Below are 24,939 nucleotides of genomic sequence, written 5' to 3' on the forward strand. Positions count from 1 at the left end.
ACGGCCATAAGTGTTAATTAGTTTTATGGTTCTCTTGGGTTAAATTGTCAAAATTTGTTTTAGAGCCCATACCCCATGTGAAAAAAAAAAACAACAATACTATGCTATGGTAAAATACTAAAATGATATCAATCAAACCAATTCAATTAATTTAGTAATTACTTCGGTCTTCATTAATCTGTTTAAACAAGTGTCTAAGACCACATGGTACTAACATCACATTCACACCACCGAAGATATATATATATATATATATATATATCATGGAAATAAATAAATAATTTTATTAGGAAATCGATTTTTTAACTAATAATTTGCTAACGAAATAAAAACAAACAAAATTAATAGAAAAATATCTTTTAAAACAAGACAAAAAAAACATAATAATTTGATAATAATTTTTTTTTCAGTCTTTTCCTATAACATATCAAATAATTTCCGACAGGGATATCTGCATGGCATCTTTCCATTGAAATAAAGACACACCAAATAGCCGTACCATGCATATATACACTAGTATTGTTCAATAAAGACACAATGTTTCACAATTATTGCTAGCAATTATTGCCAACTTTTAATATTTTCTTCAAATTAAAAATAAATTCCAGATTTAGTATCAAAGGGTTGAAAGAAATAAAAACTGTTCAATGCATTCAAGCAGCAGAAACATGGCCGAAAATTTTCTAATCCTCTTGCTTCATTTACTAGTTATCATGGTATATGCATCATGATAAATTTAATTTAATGTTAATTTTTTTTGGTTCTTTGAATAATTTTCTTTTCAAAGCTTATGATTACAACTTAAAACTTATTTTACTTTGCAGTGTTCATCCCATGGAAGAGAAATGGGTGGTGGAACCAAAAACAATATGAATCATCATATGATGAATAATCATCATGACATAGACCCTTCTCTAATGGTGTTCTTGACAATGAAGGATTTGAAGGTAGGTCAAAGAATGCCAATTTATTTTCCCAAGAGAGACCCTTCAACTTCACCGAAGCTATGGCCAAAGCAAGAAGCTGATTCAGTTCCTTTCTCGTTGGAAAAACTCCCACAACTCCTCCAACTCTTTGGCTTCGCCCGCGATTCTGCGCAGGCGAAAGCCATGGAAGATACCCTGAGGGAATGTGAGAGCAAGCCTATCAAAGGAGAGGTCAAGTTCTGTGCAACTTCCTTAGATTCTGTTCGGTGGTCGGGTTCCGGACGAATCGGGTAAGCAGGTGTGGGGGTGAGGACGCCTTAGCTTTGGTCGCACTGTTTGCTGGTTTCCGAGTAGCCGAGCACTTGTCTTGGAGAGATGAGGAGGGGGGGTGCCACCTGCAAAGACACTCCGACGCTCAAGTCAGCTAGTGTGCAAGTGGGGGAGATTGTGCGGAAACGTGACGTACCTCGGGGGAAGAGCCAATCTTCCCCTTATATACATGTCAGTAGTGGGCCCCTTGAGAGGACAGGCCCATATCCCCAAGGACATTGTCCTGCGGCCGCGTGCCGGCCGTACAGGACGTGTGTCCGGGTCGGTTGGAGGGCGCGTGTCCGGGTCGGGTAGAACTTGGGTCGGGTCGACCCGTGCGGACATTGGGCCAGGCCGTAACAGTGCCCCCACGCGCCAATGGTAGTCGTGGGAGCTACCAGTGGCGTGTCGTCTCGTATCTCGTCTGGTCGGCCGCTCGTGGGAGGGATATGCCCCCAACGCGCGTGTCCCCTGGGTTGCGTAAGCAACCGTTTCATCGCTTCGTTCCTTGTGCCAAGCATTGAATGCTCATAATGGGGTGGAAAACCCTGTTTGAAAAGACCATTTTGCCCCCAGTCGTTTCGCGCTTCTTGGGGTAGTTTTTAAACGGGGCAGTTTGAGCACTTTTCTCTTTCTTTTGTGCCTTCCTCTTCTCTACTCTCTCGTTGCCCCCAAATCTCAACACTTCTTCGCGGTGCTGCTGTGTGATTTTCCCTTCGCATCTTTCTTTAACACTACTCCGTCGTTCTTCCATTAATTCAGGTAACTTTCGAATCCCATTTCCTTCTATGCATTATTTCTGCATGTTTGCTGTTTGGCTTTTTGATGTTACTGCGTAGCCTTTTAGTTGCGAGTAGATGTGTTAGGGGGGAAAGTACCATTCCAGGGTAGGTTTTTTTTTCCTGTTCTTTTCGCCATTTTTTGTCTTGATTGGCCTTAGTCGGGGAGTCGTGGGGGGTAGTGTCTGTATTCGGCCTGAGCAACCGATCTCTTAGACTGACTGGATGGTCCCCCCATGTAGGTATGGCTCGCACGGTTTCCCGGGCATCCGTTAACCCCGCGGCGTACGATCCCTATGCTTGGGTCGTTTCCGATGTGAAGGATTCGCCCAACCAAATGGGCGAGAAGGAGCTCACCGAGTTCCGACAAGCCGGATACTTGTGTGGAGGGACTGACGAAGAGGCCAATTACGATGTCTTTGTCCCGGCTCCTCACGAGCGATTGTACGAAATCAACTTCCAACCCCGCCAGGTCGCCGACTGGATTTGGTTCTACAAAGCCATGTTCACTCAAGTCGGAGTTCGTATCCCGTTTTCAGCCTTTCAAATGGCGCTTTTGAATCGAATTTCCGTGTCGCCGTCGCAGTTGCATCCGAACAGTTGGGCTTCGATCCGCTGTTTCGAGATGGTCTGTGAATATCTCGAACTGCCGGTGTCCGTGGATGTTTACCTCTTCTTTTTCACCCTCACAAACCCTTCCAAGGAGGGAAAACACAAAAAAGGGTTCATGTCCTTCCGGTCTGCCCAAGGTCGGAAGATTTTCAGTTTGTTCGAAGATTCTTACCATGGGTTTAAGGACAAATATTTTAAGGTCCGCCCTGTCAAAGGTCGTCATCCCTTTTGGTTGTCTTTGGAAGGGGTACGGCTCATCCCGACTTATTGGAGTTTCGGGGTAGGGTCCAATACTTTTATTAAAGTAACTTATAGGAGTATGTCGAAGGTGGATAAGCAGATTGCCGAGGTGTTGATGGCGGTTTTTGGGAAGAACCAAGTGAATCCCCACATTCTCATGGGTGACCGGGAGTCCGGTCGTAATTATATTTGTGAGAAGCTTTTTACTTTACCCTTTGTCTCTTTTTTTTCTTTTTCTTTTTTTTTTTGTTGATATTATGTGGCGATTAACCGACCTCCTTTGCTTTCTTGCAGTGGATATGTCTGCGTCGGTGACGGGTCTTCCCGATTTGTTTCAAACCTTCCTAGGCGGTGATGACGAGGAGGGTGACGAGCAACCCGCCTCCGAGGGGCCTGCTGCTCCTCCGGAGGACCAGGGTGCTCCCGAGCAGAATGCCGCTGCCGACAATATTGGCACCTCGGCTCAGGGTGCCGCGGTTGAAGGTGGCAAAGCAGTCCATACCTCCCTTTTCCGCGAGGTGATCGGAACTGGGGGTTCCGTGCCTAAGCCGGATGATGACGAAGAGGTGGAAGAGGTCCCCAAGCTGAAGAGGAAAAGGAAGGCTTCCACGGCGTCGTCTAGCCCTGAGGGTGTTCTTACTGTCATGGAAAGGAATTTTGACGCCGGAAACTTTATAGACTCGCAGTTGATCCCCGGCACCGAGGAGCATTTCCATGAATCATCCCTTGCCGGGCAGGCGAGGTGGATGTATCGCACTCTCCTTCGCAGCGCAGTCATAGCTCGGAAGGCCGAGTTCGAGCTGTCCGGAATGGAGTCCCTCCGCAGGAGGTTGGATTCTGCCGGGAAGGCTAATAACGAGCTGAAAAGTGAAGTTGAGACCCTTCGGGAGCAATTGACTCAGTCTTCGGAAAAACTGGACGCCGCCGAGAAGAAGGCCACCGCTGCCGAGCAGAAAGCTACTGCCGCCGAACAGAAGGCCACAACTGCTGAGAAAAAATAGAAAGAGTCGGACGCGACGATTGAACGTTTGGTCGAGCGCGAAATGGCTTTGGAGAAGCAGGTCAGCGCGGCGCAGAAGCGTGTGGCCGAGGTCGAGAAGGAGAAGCAGGCCGCGGAGGCTGAATTGGCGACATGGAAGGCGAAGTATAAAGATGTCATCAAACAGGGGAAAGGTGCGATTCTGGCGACCGAAGAGGCTCTTAAGGCTCAGGTCAAAATTATTGCTCCCGATTTCGACACATCGGCAATCGGCGTTCGTAAAGTCATCAAGGATGGTCAAGTTGTCGATGTCCCCAAGAAATGAATCCTTTGTTTTAAAGTCTTTGTTTGGCCGTCTTGTTTTGGCTTGTAAATAATCTTGATTTTAGCCGTTTTGGCTTGTGAACAATTTGATGTTTGCCGTTTTTATTTTGGCTTGTGAACAACGACCTTTTTTGGTCGCTTGCTCGCGTTATCGTATTTAACCGTTTTGGTTTATAGTTGTCGTTTATTCATCGGATCGTGTTATTGTTCCTATCAACCGTTTTTGGTTTGTAGTTGTTTATACCGGGGGCCCGTGGCCTTTCGTGTAGTTATTTGTTACAACGGTAGTTGATGATCTCCCGGGGTGATCAGTCCCGGGTCGCAGGTCGTCGTTAATCATGACGAGATGGTTTATCTGAAAAGTGGAGATAAAATAGGGTGGAGAATTTTGCACAAGTATATCTTATTCGGTAACCACATAAAGGACTTGAGAGCTATTATAAAGTTCAAACGACAAATTAACTACTTAGCTAGATTAGTCGGCGTGTCGTTCCGTCCTCTAGGAGTAGAATCTTCTAAGGTTGTCCGCGTTCCAAGTCCTCGGGACCTCCTTGCCATCAAGCTTTTCTAACTTAAAGGCTCCTTTCCCCATCACCTTTTTGACTCTGTAGGGGCCTTCCCAGTTTGCCGCTAGCTTGCCCTCCCCGGGGGTCGGCAGGCCGATGTCATTCCGTCTCAGGACGAGGTCGTTTGGCTCGAATTCCCTCTTGAGCACTTTGGTGTTGTAGCGCAGAGCCATTCTTTGTTTTAGCGCCGTTTCTGTCAAATGGGCTATTTCCCGGGCTTCATCTATCAGGTATTTTTCTACGGCTTCCTCTACTCCTTTCAAGAGCAACCGTGGACTTGGTTCACTGATCTCGACGGGTATTACTGCATCCACCCCGTACGTTAGTCGGAAAGGAGTTTCCTTGGTGGAGGATTGCTCGGTTGTTCGGTAAGACCAGAGGACCGATGCTAGCTCGTCGGCCCAAGCACCCTTTTTGTTGTCCAGCCTCTTTTTTAGCCCTGAGAGGATAACCTTGTTGGCGGACTCCACTTGTCCGTTCGTCTGAGGGTGCTCTACCGAAGAGAACCTTTGCCTTATACCCAGGCCATTGAGGAATTCCGTGAACTTTTTGTCCGTAAATTGCGTGCCGTTGTCCGAGATGACGACCTCTGGTATCCCGAATCGTGTTATCACCTGCCTCCACATGAACTTCCTGCAATTGGATGAGGATATGCTAGCTAGTGGTTCGGCTTCTATCCATTTGGTGTAGTAGTCAATTGCGACTATGAGGTATTTGACTTGCCCAGGGCCGATAGGGAAGGGGCCTAAGAGGTCGATTCCCCACTGAGAGAATGGCCGGGAGGTCGTTAGTAAGCTTAACTCGGAGGCTGGCGCCCTGGCAAAGTTGGCGTTCTGTTGGCACTTTATGCATTTTTTGACAAATTCTTTGGAATCTGCCATCATCGACGGCCAATAGTACCCGGCTCGAATTAATTTCCTCGCTAGGGCCTTGCCTCCGATGTGGTGTCCGCAGCAGCCCTCGTGGACTTCCCTGAGGACGTAGTCCGCCTGGTCGGGGTGTAGGCACTTCAGCAGGGGTTGGTTGAGCCCTTTTCTGAACAGCTGTCCTTGGATGACGGCGTATTTTGCCGCTTCCCTTCTTAGTTTCGCCGCTTCCTTTTCATTACTAGGGAGTTTGCCGTGTTCTAGGAAGTTGGTGATGGGGTCTAGCCAGGAAAGACCTAGGGTTGTTGGTGCACGAAATTGCAATAACACTTTTGCAATCCCGCACAACTAACCAGCAAGTGCACTGGGTCGTCCAAGTAATACCTTACGCGAGTAAGGGTCGATCCCACGGAGATTGTTGGTATGAAGCAAGCTATGGTCACCTTGTAAATCTCAGTCAGGCAAACTCAAATGTATAATGGTGATGAACAAAAATAACATAAAGATAAAGATAGTGATACTTATGTATATCATTGGTGTAAGAGCTTCAGACAAGCGTATGAAGATGCCTTCCCTTCCGTCTCTCTGCTTTCCTACTGCCTTCATCCAATCCTTCTTACTCCTTTCCATGGCAAGCTCGTGTAGGGTTTCACCATTGTCAGTGGCTACCTCCCATCCTCTCAGTGAAAGCGATTGCATATGTCCTGTCACGGCATAGCGGAATTCAGCTGTCGGTTCTCGGTCAGGCCGGAATAATATCCATTGATACTTTTGCGTCTGTCACTAACGCCCCGCCTGCTAGGAGTTTGAAGCACGTCACAGTCATTCAGTCATTGAATCCTACTCAGAATACCACAGACAAGGTTTAGACCTTCCGGATTCTCTTGAATGCCGCCATCAGGTCCTGCCTATACCACGAAGATTCCGATTAAAGAACCCAAGAGATATTCACTAAGCCTCAGATGCTTGTAGAGCAAGAGTGGTTGTCAGTCACTTTGTTCATGAGTGAGAATGATGATGGGCGTCAATCATCACATTCATCAAGTTGAAGAACAAGTGATATCTTAGAACAAGAACAAGCGGAGTTGAATGGAAGAACAATAGTAATTGCATTAATACTCGAGGTACAGCAGAGCTCCACACCTTAATCTATGGTGTGTAGAAACTCCACCGTTGAAAATACATAAGAACAAAAGTGATCATTGGTTTCGGCCCCAGAGAGGAAACCAGAAGAACCAAGATCTGATCTAAGAACTAGATGTCCAAAGATGATAAATACAATAGTAAAAGGTCCTATATATAGAGAACTAGTAGCCTAAGGTGTACAGAGATGAGTAAATGACATAAAAATCCACTTCCGGGCCCACTTGGTGTGTGCTTGGGCTGAGCAATGAAGCATTTTCGTGTAGAGACTCTTCTTGGAGTTAAACGCCAGCTTTTATGCCAGTTTGGGCGTTTAACTCCCAATTAGGTGCCAGTTCCGGCGTTTAACGCTGGAATTCCTGTAGGTGACTTTGAACGCCGGTTTGGGCCATCAAATCTTGGGCAAAGTATGGACTATTATATATTGCTAGAAAGCCCAGGATGTCTACTTTCCAACGCCGGTGAGAGCGCGCCAATTGGGCTTCTGTAGCTCCAGAAAATCCACTTCGAGTGCAGGGAGGTCAGAATCCAACAGCATCTGCAGTCCTTTTCAGTCTCTGAATCAGATTTTTGCTCAGATCCCTCAATTTCAGCCAGAAAATACCTGAAATTACAGAAAAACACACAAACTCATAGTAAAGTCCAGAAAAGTGAATTTTAACTAAAAACTAATAAAAATATAATAAAAACTCAACTAAAATTACCAAAAACATACTAAAAACAATGCCAAAAAGCGTACAAATTATCCGCTCATCACAACACCAAACTTAAATTGTTGCTTGTCCCCAAGCAACTGAAAATCAAATAAGATAAAAAGAAGAGAATATACTATAGACTCCAAATTATCAATGAAACTAAGCTCCAAATTAGATGAGCGGGACTAGTAGCTTTTTGCCTCCGAACAGTTTTGGCATCTCACTTTATCCTTTGAAATTCAGAATGATTGGCTTCTTTAGGAACTCCGAATCCAGATAGTGTTATTGATTCTCCTAGTTAAGTATGATGATTCTTGAACACAGCTACTTATTGAGTCTTGGCCGTGGCCCAAAGCACTCTGTCTTCCAGTATTACCACCGGATACATACATGCCACAGACACATAATTGGGTGAACCTTTTCAGATTGTGACTCAGCTTTGCTAAAGTCCCCAATTAGAGGTGTCCAGGGTTCTTAAGCACACTCTTATTGCCTTGGATCACAACTTTATTTCTTTCTTTTTCTTTCTTTTTCTCTTTCTCTCCCTTTTTTTTTCGTTTTTCTCCTTCTTTTTCTCTTTTTTTTTTTGTATTCACTGCTTTTTCTTGCTTCAAGAATTATTTTTATGATTTTTCAGATCCTCAGTAACATGTCTCCTTTTTCATCATTCTTTCAAGAGCCAACAATTTTAACATTCATGAACCACAAATTCAAAAGACATATGCACTGTTTAAGCATACATTCAGAAAACAACAAGTATTGTCACCACATCAAACTAATTAAGCTAGTTTTAAAGATGAATTTGAAATCCTGTACTTCTTGTTCTTTTGTGATAAAAACAGTTTTCATTTAAGAAAGGTGATGGATTCATATTCATAGCTTTAAGGCATAGACACTAAGACACTAATGATCATAAGACACAAACATAGACAAACATAAGCATGAAAATTTCGAAAAACAGAAGAATAAAGAACAAGGAGATTAAAGAACGGGTCCACCTTAGTGATGGCGGCTTGTTCTTCCTCTTGAAGGTCCTCTGGGGTGCTTGAGCTCCTCAATGTCTCTTCCTTGTCTTTGTTGCTCCTCTCTCATGATTCTTTGATCTTCTCTAATTTCATGGAGGATGATGGAGTGTTCTTGATGCTCCACCCTTAGTTGTCCCATATTGGAACTCAACTCTCCTAGGGAGGTGTTAATTTGCTCCCAATAGTCTTGTGGAGGAAAGTGCATCCCTTGAGGTATCTCAGGGGTTTCTTGATGAGAGGGGTCTCTTGTTTGCTCCATCTTCTTCTTAGTGATGGGCTTGAGGTCATGCCTTCTCAGTTGAACCGGCTTTGGATGCCATAAATGGTTATGGAAAAACAAAAAGCAATGCTTTTACCACACCAAACTTAAAAGGTTTGCTCGTCCTCGAGCAAAAGAAGAAAGAAGAGAGTAGAAGAAGAAGAAATGGAGGAGAGGGAGATGGCTTTGTGGTTCGGCCAGAAGGGGAAGAAGTAATGGTTTATGAAGGATGGATGTGAGTGGTGAAGAGAAAGAGATGTTGAGGTGATTGGTGAATGGGTGAAGGAGAAGAGAAAGAGTGGTGGGGTTTATGGGGATCCTGTGGGGTCCACAGATCCTTAGGTGTCAAGGAAAAGTCATCCCTGCACCAAATGGCATCAAAATCCACGTTTTGAGCCATTTCTGGCGTTAAACGCCGGGCTGATGCCCATTCCTGGCGTTTAACGCCAGGTTCTAGCCCTTTTCTGGCGTTTAACGCCAGTCTGGTGCCCCTTTCTGGCGTTAAACGCCCAGAATGGTGCCAGACTGGGCGTTAAACGCCCAAATGCTAGGCTTACTGGCGTTTAAACGCCAGCAGCATCTTCCTCTAGGGTGTGCTGTTTTTCTTCCTGTTTTCCATTTTGTTTTTGCTTTTTCAATTAATTTTGTGACTTCTCATGATCATCAACCTACAAAATAACATAAAATAACAAAAGAAAATAGTTAACTATAAAACATTGGGTTGCCTCCCAACAAGCGCTTCTTTAATGTCATTAGCTTGACAGAGGACTTTCATGGAGCCTCAGAAATACTCAGAGCAATGTGGGAACCTCCCAACACCAAACTTAGAGTTTGAATGTGGGGGTTCAACACCAAACTTAGAGTTTGGTTGTGGCCTCCCAACACCAAACTTAGAGTTTGACTGTGGGGGCTCTGTTTGACTCTGATTTGAGAGAAGCTCTTCATGCTTCCTCTCCATGGTGATAGAGGGATATCCTTGAGCCTTAAACACAAAGGATTCTTCATTCACTTGAATGATCATTTCACCTCTATCAACATCAATAACAGCTTTTGCTGTGGCTAGGAAAGGTCTGCCAAGGATGATGGTTTCATCCATGCATTTCCCAGTCTCTAGGACTATGAAATCAGTAGGGATGTAATGGTCCTCAATCTTAACCAAAACATTCTCTATAAGTCCATAAGCTTGTTTTCTTGAATTGTCTGCCATCTCTAATGAGATTCTTGCAGCTTGCACCTCAAAGATCCCTAATTTCTCCATTACAGAGAGGGGCATGAGGTTTACACTTGACCCTAAGTCACACAAGGCCTTCTTGAAAGTCATGGTGCCTATGGTACAAGGTATAGAAAACTTCCCAGGATCCTGCCTCTTTTGAGGCAGTTTCTGCCTAGACAAGTCATCTAGTTCTTTGATGAGCAAGGGAGGTTCATCTTCCCAAGTCTCATTTCCAAATAACTTGTCATTTAGCTTCATGATTGCTCCAAGGTATTGAGCAACTTGCTCTTCAGTGACATACTCATCCTCTTCAGAAGAAGGATACTCATCAGAGCTCATGAAAGGCAGAAGTAAGTCCAATGGAATCTCTATGGTCTCAATTTGAGCCTCAGATTCCCATGGTTCCTCATTGGGGAACTCAGAGGAGGTTGGTGCACGCCTATTGAGGTCTTCCTCAGTGGCGTCCACCTCTTCTCTTTCCTCTCCATATTCGGCCATGTTTATGGCTTTGCACTCTCCTTTTGGATTTTCTTCTGTATTACTTGGGAGAGTACTAGGAGGGAGTTCAGTAATTTTCTTGCTCAGCTGACCCACTTGTCCTTCCAAATTTCTGATGGAGGACCTTGTTTCATTCATGAAACTTTGAGTGGTTTTGATTAGATCAGAGACCATTGTTGCTAAGTCAGAGGTATTCTGCTTAGAACTCTCTGTCTGTTGCTGAGAAGATGATGAAAAAGGCTTGTTGGTGCCAAGCCTGTTTCTTCCACCATTATTGTTATTGAAACCTTGTTGAGGTCTCTCTTGATTCTTCCATGAGAAATTTGGGTGATTTCTCCATGAAGAATTATAGGTGTTTCCATAGGGTTCTCCTAGGTAATTCACCTCTTCCATTGAAGGGTTCTCAGGATCATAAGCTTCTTCCTCAGATGAAGCATCCTTGGTACTGCTTGGTGCATTTTGCATTCCAGACAGACTTTGAGAAATCAAATTGACTTGTTGAGTCAATATCTTGTTCTGAGCCAGTATGGCATTCAGAGCATCAATCTCAAGAACTCCTTTCTTCTGATTTGTCCCATTGTTCACAGGATTCCTTTCAGAAGTGTACATGAATTGGTTATTTGCAACCATTTCAATTAGCTCTTGAGCTTCTGTAGGCGTCTTCTTCAAATGAAGAGATCCTCCAGCAGAGCTATCCAAAGACATCTTGGATAGTTCAGAGAGACCATCATAGAAAATACCTATGATGCTCCATTCAGAAAGCATGTCAGAAGGACACTTTCTGATTAATTGTTTGTATCTTTCCCAAGCTTCATAGAGGGATTCTCCATCCTTCTGTCTGAAGGTTTGGACTTCCACTCTAAGCTTACTCAATTTTTGAGGTGGAAAGAACTTTGCCAAGAAGGCATTGACTAGCTTTTCCCATGAGTCCAGGCTTTCTTTAGGTTGAGAGTCCAACCATATTCTAGCTCTGTCTCTTACAGCAAAAGGGAATAGCATCAGTCTGTAGACCTCAGGGTCAACCCCATTAGTCTTGACTGTGTCACAGATTTGCAAGAATTCAGCTAAAAACTGATGAGGATCTTCCATTGGAAGTCCATGGAACTTGCAATTCTGTTGCATTAGAAACTAATTGAGGCTTAAGCTCAAAGTTGTTTGCTCCAATGGCAGGGATAGAGATGCTTCTCCCATAGAAGTCGGGAGTAGGTGCAGTAAAGTCACCCAGCACCTTCCTTGCATTGTTGGCATTGTTGTTGTTTTCGGCTGCCATGGGTTCTTCTTCCTTGAAGAATTCGGTCAGGTCCTCTAAAGAGAGTTGTGCTTTGGCTTCTCTTAGCTTTCTCTTCAAGGTCCTTTCAGGTTCAGGGTCAGCTTCAACAAGAATGCCTTTGTCTTTGTTCCTGCTCATAAGAAAGAGAAGAGAACAAGAAAATGTGGAATCCTCTATGTCACAGTATAGAGATTCCTTTAAGTGTCAGAGGAAAAGAAGAGTAGAAGACAGAAGTAGAAAATTCGAACTTATCAGAAAAAGATGGAGTTCAAATTTTGCATTAAGGGATAGTGTTAGTCCATAAACAGAAGGATGTGAGAAGAAGGGAAGTAATTTTCGAAAATTAAGTGGAAGATTTTGAAAACATTTTTGAAAAACTGTTTGATAATTTTCGAAAATTCAAAGTGGAAAAGAAATCAAGTGATTTTTGAAAAAGATTTTGAAATTAGAAATTAAAAAGATTTGATTGAAAACTATTTTGAAAAAGATGTGGTTAAGAAGATATGATTGGTTTTAAAAAGATGTAATTGAAAAGATATGATTTGAAAACAATTTTAAAAGATATGATTTGAAAACAATTTGAAAAGATATGATTAAAAATTAATGACTTGCCTAACAAGAAAAGATATGATTCAAACATAAAACCTTCCTCAATAGGAAAGGCAAAAAATGTTCAATCAAATCATTAATTGTTAGTAAGTATCTTTGAAAAAGGAAAGAAATTGATTTTGAAAACATTTGATTGATAAGATTTGATTTGAAAAAGATTTGGTTTTGAAAAACTTTGAAAACTTGAAAAAAAATTGATTTGAAAACAAAATCTTCCCCTAGCACCATCCTGGCGTTAAACGCCCAGAATGGTATCCATCCTGGCGTTAAACGCCCAGAATGGTATCCATTCTGGCGTTTAACGCCCAAAATGCACCCTTTTTGGGCGTTAAACGCCCAACCAGGTACCCTGGCTGGCGTTTAAACGCCAGTCTGCCTTCTTCACTGGGCATTTTTGAATGCCCAGCTTTTTCTGTATAATTCCTCTGCAGTATGTTCTGAATCTTCAATTCCTTGTATTATTGACTTGAAGAGACACAAATTAAAAATATTTTTGGATTTTTAATAATCAAAATGCAACAAGAATCAAATAACAATGCATGCAAGACACCAAACTTAGCAGTTTGTATACTACTGACACTATATGAGACACATAAACACTCAAGTCAAAAGAATTCAAAGATCAGAGTAAGAAATCATCAAGAATTACTTGAAGATCCTTGAGACACATGAATGAATGCATGTAATTGACACCAAACTTAAGATGAGACACTAGACTCAAGCAAGAAACATAAAATATTTTTGGTTTTTATGATTTTGTAATTTTTTTGTGTTTTTCGAAAATTAAGTGGAAAAGGAAAATAAAGGTATCAAAATTCTTAATGAGAATTCCAGGAATCATGCAATGTTAGTCTAAAGCTTTAGTCTAAAGGAATTAGACATGGCCGGCTAAGCTTCAGCAGGACATTGCATTCAAGAGCTAAATTGATGATGATGATCAATCAGCTTTGGTGATGATAAGAACATCACCTTGAAACACTAGAATTCATTCTTAAGAACTCTGAAGAAAAATACCTAATCTAAGCAACAAGATGAACTGTCAGTTGTCCATACACAAGAACAATCCCCGGCAAACGGCGCCAAAAACTTGGTGCACGAAATTGCAATAACACTTTTGCAATCCCGCACAACTAACCAGCAAGTGCACTGGGTCGTCCAAGTAATACCTTACGCGAGTAAGGGTCGATCCCACGGAGATTGTTGGTATGAAGCAAGCTATGGTCACCTTGTAAATCTCAGTCAGGCAAACTCAAATGTATAATGGTGATGAACGAAAATAACATAAAGATAAAGATAGTGATACTTATGTATATCATTGGTGTAAGAGCTTCAGACAAGCGTATGAAGATGCCTTCCCTTCCGTCTCTCTGCTTTCCTACTGCCTTCATCCAATCCTTCTTACTCCTTTCCATGGCAAGCTCGTGTAGGGTTTCACCATTGTCAGTGGCTACCTCCCATCCTCTCAGTGAAAGCGATTGCATATGTCCTGTCACGGCATAGCGGAATTCAGCTGTCGGTTCTCGGTCAGGCCGGAATATCCATTGATACTTTTGCGTCTGTCACTAACGCCCCGCCTGCTAGGAGTTTGAAGCACGTCACAGTCATTCATTCATTGAATCCTACTCAGAATACCACAGACAAGGTTTAGACCTTCCGGATTCTCTTGAATGCCGCCATCAGGTCCTGCCTATACCACGAAGATTCCGATTAAAGAACCCAAGAGATATTCACTAAGCCTCAGATGCTTGTAGAACAAGAGTGGTTGTCAGTCACTTTGTTCATGAGTGAGAATGATGATGGGCGTCAATCATCACATTCATCAAGTTGAAGAACAAGTGATATCTTAGAACAAGAACAAGCGGAGTTGAATGGAGAACAATAGTAATTGCATTAATACTCGAGGTACAGCAGAGCTCCACACCTTAATCTATGGTGTGTAGAAACTCCACCGTTGAAAATACATAAGAACAAAAGTGATCATTGGTTTCGGCCCAGAGAGAAACCAGAAGAACCAAGATCTGATCTAAGAACTAGATGTCCAAAGATGATAAATACAATAGTAAAAGGTCCATATATAGAGAACTAGTAGCCTAAGGTGTACAGAGATGAGTAAATGACATAAAATCCACTTCCGGGCCCACTTGGTGTGTGCTTGGGCTGAGCAATGAAGCATTTTCGTGTAGAGACTCTTCTTGGAGTTAAACGCCAGCTTTTATGCCAGTTTGGGCGTTTAACTCCCAATTAGGTGCCAGTTCCGGCGTTTAACGCTGGAATTCCTGTAGGTGACTTTGAATACCGGTTTGGGCCATCAAATCTTGGGCAAAGTATGAACTATTATATATTGCTGGAAAGCCCAGGATGTCTACTTTCCAACGCCGTTGAGAGCGCGCCAATTGGGCTTCTGTAGCTCCAGAAAATCCACTTCGAGTGCAGGGAGGTCAGAATCCAACAGCATCTGCAGTCCTTTTCAGTCTCTGAATCAGATTTTTGCTCAGATCCCTCAATTTCAGCCAGAAAATACCTGAAATTACAGAAAAACACACAAACTCATAGTAAAGTCCAGAAAAGTGAATTTTAACTAAAAACTAATAAAAATATAATAAAAACTCAACTAAAATTACCAAAAACATACTAAAAACAATGCCAAAAAGCGTACAAATTATCCGTTCATCAGTTGTCATGTGCAACGTGATTGTCGGTTCTCTTGCCATGCCTTGGATGAGAGACCGGTTCCCTTCCCCTGGCTTTGTGCTAGCCAACTTTGATAGGAGGTCTGCCTGTGTGTTCCTCTCTCTAGGTACGTGGTGGACCGTGACCTCTTCGAACTTTTGGCTCAAACTTTTAACCTTTTCCAAGTACTTCTGTAGCAAGGGGTCTTTCGCTTGGTAGCTACCGTTTACCTGGGAGGTGACGACTTGGGAGTCGCTGCATATTTCCAGTCTTCTTGCGCCGACTTCCGCGGCTAGGGTTAAGCCTCCTATGAGGGCTTCATATTCTGCCTGGTTGTTCGAGATGGGAAACTCGAATCTGACCGACTGTTCGTATACAACCCCAATTGGGCTTTCCAGGATGATCCCGGCACCTCCAAAGGTCTGGTTGGAGGCTCCGTCCACATGGAGCTTCCACCGTGTACCCACCTCTTCGCTTGGGTCTCCCGTTACTTCGACTAGGAAATCCGCCATAGCCTGCGCCTTGATGGCTTGCCGGGGCTCGTACCGTATGTCATATTGGGAGAGCTCGATGGACCAAGCCATCATTCTTCCCGCCAGATCGGGTTTTTGGAGAACTTGTCGGATCCCTTGGTCCGTTCTGACGACAACCTGGTGACTCTGGAAGTACTGTTTTAACCTTCTTGAGGAAGTTAGGAGTGTCAAGGCTAACTTTTCCAACTTGCTATACCTTAATTCTGCCCCTTGTAGGGCCCTGCTTATGAAGTAGACTGGCTGTTGAGCTTTTCCGTCCTCCCGTACCAGAACTGCGGCCAGGGCTTCGCTTGTTACAGCGAGGTATAGGTATAGTGGTTCCCCGTCCTTTGGCTTCCCGAGAACGGGAGGTGTCGCCAGGATTTCCTTGAAGTGCTGAAAGGCCTCTTCACATGCGGGTGTCCACTCAAACGCCATCCCTTTCTTCATGAGGTTAAAGAATGGCAGGGCCTTTATCGCCGAAGCTCCGAGGAATCGGGATAACGAGGTCAACCGTCCTGCCAACCTCTGGACGTCCTTGATTCAACCCGGGCTCTTCATCTGGAGTATTGCCTGACATTTCTCCGGGTTAGCTTCTACCCCTCTCTGAGTTATCATAAATCCCAGGAACTTACCGGCTTCCATGGCGAAGGCGCACTTGAGGGGATCCAGTCTCATGCCGTGTTGACGGAGGGACGCGAATACACTCGCCAGGTCGTTCAAGAGGTCGTCAGGTCGTGTTGTTTTTGCCAAGATGTCGTCCACGTAAACTTCAACTGTTTTCCCTATGAGGTCGTGGAATATCCTGTTCATCAGCCTTTGATATGTTGCCCCCGCATTTTTCAAGCCGAATGGCATTACCTTATAACAGAAAGTTCCTCCTGGCGTTATGAACGCCGTCTTGTCCTCGTCGGGACGGTGCATCGGTATCTGATTGTAACCGGAGTAGGCGTCCATGAAACTTAGATACCGATATCCCGCCGCGGTGTCTACGAGTGCATCTATGTTGGGGAGGGGGAAGCAATCTTTGGGGCATGCCTTATTAAGGTCGGAGTAGTCCACGCACATTCTCCACCTGCCGTTGTGTTTTCTCACCAATACCACATTCGAGAGCCATGTCGAGTAGTGCACTTCCCGTATGAAGCCTGCTTCTAGGAGGTTGGCCGTTTGCTTGGCTACCTCCTCTGCTCTTTCCGCCGACATCTTTCTCCTCCGTTGAGCCACTGGGCGTACTTCCGCCTTGACGGCTAGACGATGTGAGATGATTTTTGGATCTATGCCCGGCATGTCGGCTGGTGTCCAGGCAAACAAGTCCCTGTTGGCCCTTATCATTTCGATCAGAGCTCCTTCAGCTCATGTGGGAGGTTCTTGTTGACGAATGTGAACTTTTCCTCTTCGTCACCGATTCTAAACTTCTCCAGGTCCCCTTCTGGTTCTGGCCTTGGCTTGTCCTCTACTCTGGCATCAAGGTCGGCTAAGAACACGCCGGATGCTTCCTTGGACTTCTTTCGAAGGGAAAGGCTGGCGTTGTCACAAGCGACCGCCGTCTCGAGGTCTCCCCTTATGGTGCCTATGGATCCGTCATCGGTAACAAACTTCATTACCAGCAGCTTGGTGTTGATTATGGCTTCAAAATCGTTGATTGTCTTTCTCCCCAGGATGATGTTGTAGGCTGTGGAATCTCGGAGGATTACGAACTCGGCCATCGCCGATCTTCGGCCTTGGATCTGCCCCACCGAGATTGGTAGGGATATGACTCCGTCCGGTTTGATGAAGTGGTCGCCTAACCCGATAACCCCATGCTGGTGAGTCGTCAGGTCGGCATCCTTTAGCCCTAGTGCGTCGAACACGTTGCGGAACATGATATTTGAATCAGCTCCTGTGTCGACAAGTATCCGTTTGACGAGGCCGGTTCCCACTCTGGCCGTTATGACCATGGGGGGGTTTTCCGGGGCGTCGCTGAACCACTGATCTTCCGGGCCAAAAGAAATGGATGGAGGTTTTTTAGAGCTTTGCACCGGCGGGGATGAGATCGCCAGAACCTTAGCGTCTTTCTTGTGTGCCGACCGTGATTTTGGTGCAGTGTTTTTTGCCGTTACCACGTTTATCACGGTGAGGCCGTGGTCTCTGTCCTCGGGGTCTTGTCGCCGCTTGGCCGTACGGGTCTTCCCTTCCTCGTCTTGATCACGATAACGTCTTCTCGGCTCCCTGATGAGATGGGAGAACGCTGCTAACTTTCCCTCCCTTATCGCTTGTTCCAATGCATCCTTCAGGTCAAAACAGTCCTGTGTTTGATGGCCATAACCCTTGTGGTAATCACAGTAAAGGTTCTTGTTTCCTCCCGTACGGTCCTTAAGTGGTCGGGGCTTCGGAAGGATTCCCTTCTCAGCTATTTGCTGATAAACTTCCACGATGGGGAGAGTGAGTGGGGTGTAGTTAGTGAACTTTCCGACTCGAGGAAACGGCCTAGGTGCTTTGTTCGATGCCTCCTCCCTGGCCTTATCTTTTGCCCTTTCACCGTCCCCACCGGGCTGACGAGCTTGGCTGTAGCCGGACTGCCGCTTGTTGGCAGCCACGACTCGGCTGACTTCCTCGTCGTTTATGTACTCCTTGGCCACCGTCTGGATTTCATGCATTGTCCAAACCGGCTTCGTGGTAAGGTGTTTTCGGAAGTTCTCATTGAGGAGGCCGTTTGTCAGGCAGAGACTGGCCACCGAGTCGGTTAAGCCGTCGATTTCCAAGCATTCGTCGTTGAACCGATCTAAGTACCTCCTGGTTGGCTCTCCTTGTCTCTGGGTTACCCCTAAAAGGTTGATGGGGTGCTTGGCCTTTGCTATCCGCGTTGTAAACTGGGCAAGGAATGCACGGCTGATATCTGAGAAATTGTAGATGGAACCTTGAGGGAGGCCGTTAAACCATCTGATCGCTGGTCCTGCTAGGGTAACCGGGAAGGCGCGGCATCTTACTTCGTCCCCTACTCCTTCTAGGTTCATCCTGGCCTCAAAGGCCGTGAGGTGTTCCAGAGGGTCCTGAGTTCCGTCATACCTCATGTCCGTTGGTTTGTCGAAGTGTTTCGGCAACCGGACCTCGAGGATGGATCGGTGGAACGGGGTGACGCCCATTATCACAGGTTGTCTTGTTCTGTCAGGTCTCCCTTCCCCGTCTTCACGACCTCTTGCCGCTCGGCGGGTTGTTCTGCCGCGGGAATAGATGATCGTGTCGTTTCGTCTTCTTCTTACGGGTGATTCCTCCCGCGTGCTCTCCGCTTCCGTCCGGGATGCGGATGTACGCCGCGGGCGGCTTCTGTGAGAGTCCTCCTCCTCGCTCCCGGGAGACGGGGTATAGCTTGGGTCGGTAAACTGTCCGTCCCATTCCCGGTCAGCCAGCTGTCGTTCTAGGTTTTGGACTCTGTGGCGTAGCTCCTGCATTATTATGGCGCTGTCGCCGCCCGTTCCCCCGAATGGTCGTGTTCTCGTGTGTTGTTGGGGAGATCTCCGCGCCCCCCTTTGCGAGGCGACGGAGGCTGCCCCCTCCGCTCCGGCGGCTCGAGCTCGGTCGCCGGGACCTAGTGCGACTTCCATTTAGGCGGTCCCCACAGACGGCGCCAATGTTCGGTGGTCGGGTTCCGGACGGATCGGGTAAGCAGGTGTGGGGGTGAGGACGCCTTAGCTTTGGTCGCACTGTTTGCTGGTTTCCGAGTAGCCGAGCACTTGTCTTGGAGAGATGAGGAGGGGGGGTGCCACCTGCAAAGACACTCCGACGCTCAAGTCAGCTAGTGTGCAAGTGGGAGAGATTGTGCGGAAACGTGACGTACCTCGGGGGAAGAGCCAATCTTCCCCTTATATACATGTCAGTAGTGGGCCCCTTGAAAGGACAGGCCCATATCCCCAAGGACATTGTCCTGCGGCCGCGTGCCGGCCGTACAGGACGCGTGTCCGGGTCGGTTAGAGGGCGCGTGTCCGGGTCGGGTAGAACTTGGGTCGGGTCGACCCGTGCGGACATTGGGCCAGGCCGTAACAGATTCCATGCTTGATTTCGCTCAAAGCATTCTGGGAAAAGATTCCGGGTTTCGAGTACTTTCGACTTCTCACAAGACTAAGTCTAGTGTGAGTTTCCAGAATTATACAATGTTAGAAGACATTAAAGAGATGGAAGCTCCGAAGATGGTGGCTTGTCACACCATGCCTTACCCTTATGGTGTTTTCTATTGCCATAGCCAGACAACTCAGAACAAGGTTTATAGTGTGCCACTTGAAGGTGAGAATGGTGATAAGGTAGAAGCTATCGTTGTTTGTCATTTGGATACTTCACAATGGGGGTCTTCTCATCCTTCATTTCAAGTTCTTGCTGTTAAGCCTGGAACCACTTCTGTGTGCCACTTTTTCCCTGCTGATAATCTTATCTTTGTTCCAAAAGTACTTCAATCCCATGCTGGATTTACCTCCATGTGATGTTAGCAATGAAAGTGTGTTTCACTTAATTTCATAAAACTTGTCCTTTTATTATTATCATTATTATTAAATAAAATGTAATTCTTATGTTAATTGAATTGAGTCTATTAGGCATGTATATGGGCTGCCCGGATTGGAACATTTGGAGAGCTAATTTAGTATGATTTTATAGGGTTTAGAATTGAGTAAGTGTCTCGAAAATAAATTTGATCATTATTTAAGGTTGGGTCTAACTTTACTTGATCTATGTGTACTCTAAAAAAACTAAAAAATATATATATATATATTTTAAATTAATTTTAATATTATGTTATAATTATAAGTTTATTATTTTGTTTTTAATCACATTGTTGAATTAAAAAATAGATAAAAAATATGAAATTAAAATTTATAAACAAATTCATGTTTAAATATGAATATTAATTTTTCAATAACAATTATATTTCTTTTAATAAATAAATACATCATAATTTTTTGATATAAAATATATCAAGATCCATATTTTATTGATTTAGACTTGGCTTTAGTAGGATCCAAATATAATAAGATTTTATTGGATTAAGAGTCAGATAAAAATCTAAAAATAGACTCAATCATTATTTAAGATCGAATCCAAATTAAAATAAACCCGATTTTCATCGGGCCATGAACACTCTTAGAGTCTATTATATTCTATAATAACAAGGTAAAATAAGTAGCTAAGAAATTGAACTCGCAGACTCAAATTACAATCTAAATTGACCCGTAATATCATCTTATAGTTTCTAGGTTATAGTAATGCATGTTTAAATATTTTATTAATTAAAAGGTTTAATAATTTTGTTGATGCGTATAATTTTATTAAATTTGTAATTAAATTTTTATATTTTTTAATTAAATTTTATAATATTTTTTATTTTGTAATTAGATTTTTTTGTATTAAAAATATTAAAATTAATAGAAAACATGTGGTGAAATATTTAATTAAATTTTTTATTGTAGATGTTTTCAGTATATATAAAAGTATTCTATTAATTGAATTTAGATCTTCTAAAGTAAAAAAATTAATAAATTAGTAAAGTAATTAGTTAATCACCATTTAAGAATAATTAATTTTTTACTTTACCAATTTATTCACTTTTTTACTTTAGAAAATCTTAATTTTTGTTAATTCTAATATTTTTTATATTGACAAAAATTTAATTATAAAGATTTATATTAGTAAAATTATAAAGATCAATAAAATAATTAAATCTAATTAAAATTGTATGTTTAATTTAAAATGATATATATTTATATATGTACATACAAGATTGAACTTTTAATTTTTAATGAATTGAAATGTTATTTAATGAAAAAATTTATTTTTCTTTTTTTGTGGTGAAATAGATACTCATAGTAATCTATAAACCATAGAAACCCCGTGAAGTCTATGCTGATGTGGCATTTTCTTTTTTTTTTGATTTATTTTCAAAAATAAATTTTTATAAAGTTGGAGAGTTGGTAAAAATTTGGTGTTTGCTGATCTACTTTACTGTTGCTTTGTTCTCTCTCTTTTAGAATTTCTTTTAAATGGTCAAAAATGTCGCTATCCATGGTTGATGTCCGTGATGACGATGGTTTCCGATTTCGAGTGGTTAGGGTTTGCAAATATTCACGAAATCGTGCTTGCTGCAGACACAAGTCACTGTTTGTACGGCCTCCTGCAATATTGCGTGTGAATCTTGCTCTTGTTCTGTCTATCGCTTGATCATGTTCTTTTTGTGTTTTGTTTGTTGGATGATGAAGGGGTTATGGAAGAAGTTCCGTTTTAGAGAAGTTTAGATAGGGTTTTGACTGATAAAGTTTTCCTTTTGGTCCCTTGCCATACACATTCATTTCGCTCTCTCAAAAACCCTTTTTCTCTAACGGAAAGGCATTCTAACCCGTGTTAACCGCCACCCGCACATTCTTCCTCGTCACCCTCTTCTTCGCCATGGTCATGCTCGTGTGCTAGCGGCGCAAGGATTTTCGTTTGTTTCTATGTTTGGATTTTTTTTTCATATCCTTCTTAATAATGTATGCAAGTTGATTTCTGGTTTAAGGTAACGCTGTGATTATATGTTTCTCACTTCTTTCTCTTTTTTTTTTCAGAGGTTGAAATTGAAAGATTTGACATAGTTGGGGATGGTGTTTAATTTCAGAGTGGTTGGATGAAGAATTGTTTCTTTCTTTCAGAGATTTAAGTTGATGTGATGGTATAATTGGTGATGGTGTTTAAAGCAGGGTGGTTGGAATGAACAGGTATTTATGAGTCTTTTCTAGTGAGGATGTGTAAACAGTTATCATATTGCCATTGATGGATTTGATTTCTTATTGCATTGGTTGTATTATATTTTCCTGTTTCAATCATGATTTTTTTATTGGTCTTCTTACCAATGTTTGCACCTGTTGGTATTCATCAAAACTTAATTGTACTGCTTAATCAGAATGAACTCCTTAAATTCCCAGACCCAGGTTCTGAATCTAATGGCCAAGTAGAAGAGCTGGTGATCTGGGTCTTCCTGATGCCTATTTCGTAAGGTCTGATTAAAAGGGTATTATGTTTTAGCGAAAAAATATAAAATATAAAATAAAAAAAATTACTATATAAATAATAATATAATCGAACCATATTTTGGGTCAATGATTTCTGGGCCAGATGGTTATTTCAGACGGCAATATTCCAAATCATCCACCAGCCAAATTCCCTAGATAAGAAATTTGTGTTTTTTTTAATTCCCCATGAATTTTGTGTCTATTATATATTTGTTAGCTATCACATGGGTATTACTACTAATAGGATTAATATAACTTTCTTGAGATTTTATAATAGCTTAGCCGAAGAAATCACTGTTCCATGCTTCCATAAATACTTTATTTTTGCTTCTTATACCAAATAACATGCTTTATTGCTTCATAATACATGTTTTTATAGTATCCTTTTGTCCAAATTAGACGATTATGAAAGTTATAAAAATAATATTTTAATCAGAAATATTTTTTCCTATAGCATAAATTAATATAATTTTGTGATGATTTATGTCGTTTAAAGTCATTGTTAGATGAGTGCTAAGAACTATTTTTAATTTGTTGCATATCTTTATAAAATATATTTAAATATAATTGTGTTACTTTATTGGTTTTATTTTGTGATCAACAGAGTAAAATTTTAAACATAGTATATATTAGGTTATTACATTATATGGTGATATAGCATATTGTTGAATAGATCATCATCATCATCCTTTGTTCTTTGCTATGAACACAATCAAAGTAATTACAACTAGACTTAGTTAAATAAAAAATCTCTGGGTGTCACCGGGAATGAGAAATAGAAAGAGTGAGAGTGATGCGAAAAAGGACATGGGAAGAGGGAACTGCAAGTAATGATACCCACAACCACTCTCTTTAACTCAAACCATGAGCTTTCTATTTTTTATTTTAGAGAAAATTCAAAAATAGCAAAAGATTCCACCTTTTTCTCTTTCTTTTTTCAGAGGTTGAAATTGAAGGATTTGACATACTTAGGGATGGTGTTTAAATCAGAGTGGTTGGATGAACAGTTGTTTCTTCTTTCAGAAATTCCAGTTGATGTGATGGTATAATTGGTGATGGTGTTTAAAGTAGGGTGGTTGGAATTAACAGGTATTTACGGGTCTTTTCTAGTAATAACATATAATAGGTCCCATGACCCATGTTGTTGTCAAAATAATTGAAATGGACAAAACTTCTTTGGAATCGTTAAATAATGCTTCATGTTTCTAAAATTTTTTAATTTCCATTTTTTGTGGTGAAACAGATAACCATGACATATAAGAGGGTCCTCGGCCAATGCTATATTGGGAAAATAATTGATGAAATGGGCAAAGATATTTTAGAATCTTAAATAGTGCTTACTGCTTAATCTACTCCTACTTCGTATGAAAGGGATCGAGATGAATTTTGTGTCAAACATTTTCTTTCTATTTTAAACCTCAAAACCACACAACTCTATGCAGTGTTTACTTATAAAAATGGAAAAGAAAAAGAAAGCAGTTTGTATTGCATCATTATATCCTTTTTAGAGTTAACAGTGAAATTAATTCATGAAAAATGAGATGATTTTTATTTTTTTAAAATATTTTATTAATTAAATTAGTCTTTAAAAATTATAAATTAATTATATTTATTTTTTAATTACTTAATTAATAATTTTTGTCATTGATTGATGATGTTAAATATTAATTAATATATAGCAACATATCAACTTAATTGCTAAATTATCATGTTGGAATTAGAGTTTATGTAATTAAAGAAAAAAAACTAAATTAATAGATGAATTTGATTAAAAAAAATCTTTTAAACACAAATTTAAAAAATAATTTATCTTTTAGATATTAATTTAACTATTAACTATTTTTTTATATATTAATAACTAAAAAATATGTTTGTAAAATTACTTTTTCGTAAAATAGATAATCATAACATAACAGGCCGGCCTGTTGAAAATTATGTTGAAAAAAAAAATTTGAAACGGTAAAAATTATTACTCTTGTAAAATTATTTTAAATGCAAAACCAAACGCAAATGTAATGTTGGGCCAACTGTGGAGAACTCTCGATCATCGAAAAGATTTCAAAAGAAATCAAGTGAAATAATATAAGATGAGAAAACGCAACATCCAACTCAAAATTTTAAGGTGTCAAGTAAATGGTCTCTCATCTTATAAACTCTTTACTCTTTCTTACTTTCTTTTATGTGGAACTAATTTCAACACTTCTCACATTTACAACACTAATATGTTGTTCCTTAGATAAAAGAAGTAAATATTATAATTTTATTCTTAAAATTTGAATTATTCCAATTTTGTTTAAAATATTTTAAAATTGGCTGTTGAATCAATTCTAAAATCAGGAATAAATTTAAATGATGATGGATCGGACCAAAACTGCAAACATGAGAATTAAAATATTTAAGAGTACTTTATAACTTATTAAAAAAAAATTGTGTCTAG

At 41.7% G+C, this 24,939-nt stretch overlaps 1 protein-coding gene and 1 non-coding gene across 2 annotated transcripts; both read left to right on the top strand.

The window, feature by feature from the left end:
- Positions 1–647: 647 nt before the first annotated feature.
- LOC130965339 (BURP domain-containing protein BNM2A-like) lies at positions 648–23,951 on the top strand. Its single transcript, XM_057890108.1, has 4 exons — positions 648–722; positions 825–1,187; positions 19,506–19,910; positions 23,446–23,951. The coding sequence occupies exons 1-4, from the start codon at positions 648–650 to the stop codon at positions 23,485–23,487; spliced, it is 885 nt and encodes a 294-aa protein (XP_057746091.1). The 3' UTR covers positions 23,488–23,951.
- Positions 11,194–11,301, top strand: LOC130971194 (small nucleolar RNA R71). Its single transcript, XR_009082427.1, has one exon. It is a non-coding gene; the product is annotated as a small nucleolar RNA R71 (small nucleolar RNA).
- Positions 23,952–24,939: the final 988 nt, after the last annotated feature.

Source organism: Arachis stenosperma, chromosome 3 (genome assembly GCF_014773155.1).
Source record: "Arachis stenosperma cultivar V10309 chromosome 3, arast.V10309.gnm1.PFL2, whole genome shotgun sequence".
Taxonomy (NCBI): domain Eukaryota; kingdom Viridiplantae; phylum Streptophyta; class Magnoliopsida; order Fabales; family Fabaceae; genus Arachis; species Arachis stenosperma.

Excerpts from the sequence above, each read along its gene's own strand:
- LOC130965339 (XM_057890108.1), top strand. The coding sequence starts at position 648 with ATGCATTCAAGCAGCAGAAACATGGCCGAAAATTTTCTAATCCTCTTG. Across the intron at positions 723-824 it reads TACTAGTTATCATGGTATAT|TGTTCATCCCATGGAAGAGA; the intron begins GCATCATGATAA and ends TTTACTTTGCAG. Across the intron at positions 1,188-19,505 it reads GTGCAACTTCCTTAGATTCT|GCCGTAACAGATTCCATGCT; the intron begins GTTCGGTGGTCG and ends ACATTGGGCCAG.